Source organism: Panthera uncia, chromosome B1 (assembly GCF_023721935.1).
Source record: "Panthera uncia isolate 11264 chromosome B1, Puncia_PCG_1.0, whole genome shotgun sequence".
Taxonomy (NCBI): Eukaryota; Metazoa; Chordata; class Mammalia; order Carnivora; family Felidae; genus Panthera; species Panthera uncia.
Window position 1 is genome coordinate 186,526,871 of NC_064811.1, and position 7,364 is coordinate 186,534,234.

Genomic DNA, 7,364 nt, shown 5'->3' on the forward strand with positions numbered 1-7,364 from the left:
AATGGCACCATTTTTGGTATCCTAACTATGCTTGCCTGTCCCAATTAAAACAAAACAAAACACAACTCCCTTATTAAGCACTAGATTAAATGTATCTATGATGCAGCAGGAAGGCATTTACAAATGGGCTACTGACAGTGTATCAAAATGCTACTAAGGAAAATACAGCAGCAAATACTCTAATAAGAGCACATTATTCCACATGGAATCCCAAATTATTCTTATCTCTAGCTCCTTAAATTCATGGAAGCCTAGAGATGAACAAGTGTATGTATAAATGGGGCTAGGGAGAAAGAAGCTTTAAATGTAGTGTTCATACCTTAAATTACCCAAGATGATCTGAATGCTTACAGAGAACTCCAACTTCGTCTAAATTTTTAAAGCACAGAGAACTAAAATACTAGCAAAACTTTGGTGTTTACCTCAGAAACAGCATTGTAGTTTTCAATGAAAATGAAATAGGCCTGGTTTGTGAAGTTCTAATGCTCACACCACCCTCTCCCTATTCCCTGCTCCTTTCGTCAGGCGATCTAAAGACTACCTGGTTTAAAATATTTGGTAATTCAGTGCAGAAAATTAAGGTCACAGACAAAGTACAACAACGTTTAATACACCGTTAATACTAATGATTAAAAATTATTGCATAGTCTTATGCATTTACCCTAAAACATTTTCTGAAAGTAAATTCTGAACGAATTATATAAAAGACAAATAACCTTTTAAAATGTGGATGGCATTTACTACCTCGATCTTCTATCCTTTTTTGCCTTCTCAGTACTTTTGTCCATTGTTTTCTCATTATCTCCCCTGCACTTTGGGCAATACCATTTCCCCTTTGGTTTATAGGTGAGTGAGACACATGAAAAGTGAAACCATTCAATTGGACACTGTTCATTGTCACATCCGATCATTTCCCCATAAGACACTTGGTTACATAAACAGTACGTAGGTTCATTGGGATCTATTGCAAACTCAACAGGCGAAGCTTCCCTCTCCTGCTTGGCCTTGGAGCGCTTCTTTTTCTTGGCTGACTTGGATTTCTTTTCTTTAGGTGGCTGATCATCACAGTCTTCAATCCCATTCGTCATGTGGCATAAATCACGGCTTTCACTGGTTCTCTGTCTGCGGGGTCTTCTGGAAGATCTTTCTGGTTGGCTGGAATCCATCTTTGCCTTCTCCGAGGCGCGCTCACCTTCAGCAGGATCCTGAAAGCACTGTGAATGCAGCTCCATCTGCCTTGCCCGATTTTCCACCAGTTCGAGCATCTGCGTGACAATCTGAATTTTTTCATCTCCCAATTCCTGACTATTGATTAATGCTCTCTGGAGATGCTGCTGTAGGCGTTTTTTCTGGTTTGAATCATCTTCTTTCTTGTATTTTTCATAGACATCATCAATTTCCTTTAACGTTTCTAAAAACAGAAGAGAAAAGCCAGAACATTATTGTGCATTAGCACATGTGATATTTTTCAAGTTAGTTATGGTTCACAGAATTGGTAAAGTTGAATGAACTCAAATCATAAAACCAGTCTCCTCTATGGTATGTATACACTAAAAAAATTATTTCCCCTAGAAAAACCAGACGTTATCCAATATGAAAGTATATTTAGAAATAAACTAATAAGGGGTGCCTGGGTGGCTCAGTCGGTTAAGCGTCCAACTTTGGCTCAGGCTGTAATCTCCTGGGTTCGAGCCCCATGTCAGGCTCTGTGCTGACAGCTCAGTCTGGAGCCTGTTTCAGATTCTGGGTCTTCCTCTCTCTCTGCCCCTCTCCAGCTCATACTCTGTCTTTCTCTTTCTCAAAAATAGAAATAAAACATTAAAAAATTTTTTTAAAGAAATAAACTAATAAGAAGAATATAAAGCTTTTTTTTTTTATTTTTTCTTATTTATTTATGTGTTTATTTTTTACAAAGCTTTCTAATACTCAGTAATTTATATTAACAAAGATAAGAGGGGGTGCCTGGCTGGCTCAGTTGGTAAAGCATGTGACTCCTGATCTCAGGCTTATGAGTCCAAGCCCCACATTGGGCACTGAACTTACTTAAAGAGAAAAAAAAAAAAAAAGGATAAGAGATGTATGCACTAATTAATACATGGGCAAGAACACTGTATGCCACTTTATAGCCCACCTAGTGAAGTCACCTACACTTCAGGTGAACCTCAAAACACTCACTGTAATGAAATTTACATGCCAGACTTCAACTGTAAAACTTAGGTTCTAAAACTGGGTACAGACTACTGTCCAACCGTGTTTACAGGATTTACAGCTCAATCAATGACTTGCTACATGACTCCAGAGAGACATTACACCTTTACTTGCGTATCATATCCCTGCACACTCAAACAAAGCAGACGCGAGTCACTCTCCCCCCCCCCCACCCCATATAAGTTTTAATGGCTCTCTTATTTTACCATAGGGGAGATTCTGAAAACCAAGCTATTTACAAAGTGGGGTTAGGTTCCCATTCTGGCATCAACTGACGAAGCTACTAATACAATTACAGTAAAGTCAGCACCGGATCACTCTGCTTTTGTAGATAACTCAGCAGTTGGTTCTAAGCTTTTTGAACTGCTGATTTTGGTATTGTATAGCATGTGGGACACATTTAAATCAATTAAAAATGTCTGAGTCACTAGAACGCATACAAAAATCTGAAAATAGAGTTCCAGATGTCACCAAAAATTTACGTAAGATTAAATTTCTATTCTATTCTATTGTTCTATTTCTTGTCCCTCTGAGATACAACGCTGAGTTCTGTCTTACTAAAGGGAGAGAAACAAAAATTAACTCTAATTGATCACACCACATGGCATATCACTGTTTTACATCCTAATATTATTACCAGCACATGGCATACCATCATTTTGCCTTCCAATATTATTACTTTAACAAGAACAGAAATGCTAGACGAGTAAAATGCATACATTAGGCTGTCTCCGAGAAATGTTAACACAAAGCAGGCATCCGACACAACTCTTATGAATTAACTCCTCCCTAGAAATTAGAAGTACTCACATGTGCTGGACAACTGCTTAACCCGGGATACGTGACAAAATGCCACCGCACATTTGAGGGTACTCGTACCTGCACAGCATATTTTAAAACAAAGTTCACATCTAGCCCATTTGCCTGGCTGGGTGACTTTCTTAAGAACGTAATTTTTCTCCAGGAAAAATAAGGACATTACATATTTTCCCCGCAGACAAAATTTGAGGATTAAAAAATAAAGGTAAACCTTATTTTAAATATTCTGTACCTAACTATCAGGATTTGAGGCTAATTATATCATACCATACAAGCACACTGATATGATACTACGCATGAGAAAAATTCACATTTCTAAGACATCTTAATTACGTAGTGAAAGAAGAAAGGAAACTAACACTTACTAGGGCCCTTGTATGTGATAAAGATTTTCTCATTTAATCCCCACAGCGACCTTATGTGGACGCTATCACTTCCATATGTGAAGAAAATGAAGTTCAAGAGGTAACAACCCCAGACTTTGAACTCTGCCACATACGTATGTCTGGCTCTGCCCTTGAAGCATTTGCTACTAAGCTGCACGGAAAGCACTTGAAATTAAGTATTAATTTTTTCTTCAATGATTATTTGCCCAAGACATTAGGAACAAGAATATTGTAACAAAAATTGAGGTTCTCTAATAACCAGGTCCTATAATAAATACTTCGATTGTGAAATTGTTTTCTTCATTTCTCTATTTTTAAAGTCTTTAAGGTTACTTTTAAGATTCTCCAGTAATTTCTGAAGGTGTCTCAAATAGGAGAGAAATTTTTTTGACTTCTCGTATAATTCATATCACTAAATACTGCCGTAAGTTTTACATCCAAAAACAGAAAATGCCTAAGGACTAGCAAAGAAACAAAAAGCATATGAAATCTGAACCAAGAACACAGAAGTATATAAAGCTAATGAACATAAACCTGTGGAAGCAGAGCTTGGTAAGCACAGGCACAGACTGAAAACCAGATACTTGTCTTACCTTAATCTTGAAGCTGACCACACTCTTAAGAGAGCTGAAAATGTTTATAATCTCTCAATCTTTTAAAGCCTAATACTGTTTCTCATGTTACCAGAGCTACTTAGCACAATTCTAGATGGTCAACATGGCAGATTTCCCTGTAACCAATTTTCCCTCCCCAATTAAAATGAAAATAGCTGAACTCTTGTGAAGGCAAATATGTCTGTGAAGAAATGCAAAAACATGCAAGCTTTACAAACTTCAGTTACTATCTGAAAAACTAAAAATGTTCAATATACAATTCTTAAATTTTTTTTTTCAACGTTTATTTATTTATTTTTGGGGGGGACAGAGAGAGACAGAGCATGAACGGGGGAGGGGCAGAGAGAGAGGGAGGCACAGAATCGGAAACAGGCTCCAGGCTCCGAGCCGTCAGCCCAGAGCCCGACGCGGGGCTCGAACTCACGGACCGCGAGATCGTGACCTGGCTGAAGTCGGACGCTTAACCGACTGCGCCACCCAGGCGCCCCAATATACAATTCTTAAGCACATATGTGTCATTCTCAGGCTATACTTCATGTATGTGCTCCATTGTCTGTAGAAAATACCTTTAGAGTGCTTGAAAAAAGCTTGTATACAACGTTAATAGTTTAAAAACAAGGCTGTGTACATGGAGGAGCCAGGCTACTTCCCCACCTAATTAAGTGAACAAGTGACTTAAACTCCTTGTAAATTTTAACTCCTTAGTAAAATAAATGTTTACTTCAGAGAATTATGAAATAATGTTCTGGATCGGACACAGCAATGACACCCAGTAAGTAATCACTATTTAATTCTCTTTCCCCCTAACAGAGATCAGTCCTATCATCAGCCCTATCGTATGGATTCAGAAGAAAGAAATAAGTTATAGATTCAAAAACAAAGAGGCACTTAAATATTCTAATATGCTACAGGTCAGAAAATGTCACCCCAGAAGTGGGTTCCTTTGAGACTAAATCATAAGATTAGTGGAGGGCCTAGAAAAACAAAGAATGGGGTCCAAAAGTTATCTTTTTGAAGTCCGTATGGCTGTTCCCACATTATGTCCAAGGTCTGTTCCTTGATCAGGGTTAGAAAACGCGAAACGGCTCCCCATCTAAACTTCTCCCCTCCTAGTAGCAGGCCAAAGTCAACCAACAGTGGATGATAAATGATACTCTCTGCAGGAAAGGCTGATTCCCTATCTTAGTTTTCTGACCACAAAGGGTGGCTTTTGCCTCATTACTCAAACTTGGCGAAGGAGGGACCCATGGGTTAAAGGACGCCAGGCGGTTGCCTGGTCAACCACCCACTTCCACCTGGGGCCCGGAAGTGACGCAAGGCCCGGAACCTACGCGGTGCTAGGGCCAGCGATGGTCCTAGTTAGCTGAATGTTTCCTCGTCCTGATTGAGTGGTTGAGTGGTTGAGAAAGAGTCGAAAAACCACGACAAATATGTCCCAAACCCCAACATCGACTGCGCTAGGGACGAATTAACGTCCTGCAACGTTCCGACACCTCCCAACCAGCCAACTCCGCCCAAACCTTCCGGGCACCAGCCATCTTCGAGGCGGGCGGGAGCGCGCCCGTCCGCGCCCCTCCCATGCCCTACGTCACGCCCTCAGGCCCCGCCCCCAGGGACGGAGGCCCTCCCCGCCACACACACACCCCTCTTCCTTTCCCCGCGAGGACCCCTCCCCTTTTAACCATTTGGCTGAAGGCTCAGAGGAAAAGGCTGCGGCCCGGAACTTTCCCTGGGGCGGGAGAAGGGAACGAACTCAATTCCCGAGCCGGGAGCCGGAGAGCGGAGGGAGGGACCTCCCCGAGTCCGCCTTCGCGGCCCTCTCCCGCCCCCTCCCCCCCCCCCCGCACGTTCCAATGCATCTGCTCTCGGGGTGGGGGTCGGAGGAGACGGGGAAAGCCAGGCCCGGGAGACCAGCGGGTGTCCGGCTGCGGCCGGCCGCTCACTCCCTACAGCCCCCCGCCCGGCTGCACGCTCCCTCGCCGGGGCAGGAGGGTCTGCGGCACCGGGCAGGCAAGCGCCGGAACAAATGCTGCTTAAAATGGCTGATTCCTTTCCACACCAGCTGCAGCCGCTGGGTCTGCAGCGGGGGCTGACGAGCGGCCCCCACCCCCACCCGTGATACCCCACAGAGGTCCTCGCCGACCGCAGCGGGGGAAGGGAGGGCCCCGAACGCGGTCTCCAGTCCCTCTCCCCCGTCCCACACACCAGACCCCCTCTGTGCACTCGGGGAGACTGTCACAGGAGAAATGGAAAGTGGCACTTCCCCGGGCAGCCTCCGAGCGACAGTGCCCGGAGGCCAGCGAATCCGACTGAGGGGAGGACCCGCACACGCAGCTCCGCGGCCCCCTACCTTGATATTTGTTGTCCAGCTCCCGAAGCACAGACACGTTCCTCTGCATGTCGTGGGGCAGCGACTCCACACACTCGAGGTAGTCCTGCACGTAGCAGGTGAGGAGCCGGCTCCGCTCCCCGGTCAGGAGCGCGGCCGACGAGTATAGTTGCTGCTGCTGCTGCCCTAACATCCTGCCGCCGCTGCTGCTCCTCGCCGCCGCCGCCGCCGCCGCCTCCGCATCCAGCAGCCACACATGCAACAGCCACGGCCGCCGCGGCTCCTCTGCTCGGCAGCCCGGCGCCGCGGGGACACCGGCCGCCGCTCAAGAGGGCACAGCCGAGTCCCCCGATCTCCACTCCCCCCAAAAGAAGCCCTCACTCCCCGCCCCCGCGGTAACAAGCCCAGGGGCGGGGCGAGATCAGGGCTCCCTCCTTTTTCCCCTCCCTCCCAAAGACTAGAGCAGCGGGGATCCCCCCAGCGGAGCTGGCGCCGGGGTCCCGGGCGTTGACACTTCCTGTCCCCCCGGGAGTCCCCAGATGCTACCAATGCCGTCTCGTAGCACGGATCCCCATGACAAGCCCCTCGCTGCCCCCTCTTCTCCCAATCACCCTCCGTGCCTGTAGGAGAGTCTCTCACTGGACTGCCCCCGCCCCTCCGCCTGTGGCCGCCTCTGCGCCTGCGCAGGACTTACTCCTAATAAGGCCGGGGGCCCGCCCCTACCGCCCTACCGAAGGGTTCGCATTCTCCCGCCTTCCCTCCGCCACCCGGGCGATTGGTCTGTCAACTTTCGGCCCGGAGGGAGGGTGCGGAGGACGGCCAAACGGCAGGCTGCGCCCCGCCCCCTCTTAAAGGGGAAGCGCTGTCAAGCCCGCCTCTTTGCTCAATGCCTGAATGGGACTTGAGCGGGAAGGTGGCTGAGTCCTTCCTCTCGTCTTTCCCACAGGCCGGGGGAATCTTGGTCCAGCTCCCTCGGCCGGGCGTTACCGACATTTTCCCCATCAGGTG

At 46.5% G+C, this 7,364-nt stretch overlaps 1 protein-coding gene across 1 annotated transcript; it reads right to left on the minus strand.

Moving 5' to 3' along the window:
- Positions 1–589: 589 nt before the first annotated feature.
- Positions 590–6,892, minus strand: ING2 (inhibitor of growth family member 2). Its single transcript, XM_049632603.1, has 2 exons — positions 6,378–6,892; positions 590–1,411 (listed from the first exon to the last, which is right to left on the minus strand). Exons 1-2 carry the CDS (start codon positions 6,547–6,549, stop codon positions 741–743), a joined length of 843 nt encoding a protein of 280 aa, XP_049488560.1. The 5' UTR covers positions 6,550–6,892; the 3' UTR covers positions 590–740.
- Between the last annotated feature and the right edge of the window lie 472 nt (positions 6,893–7,364).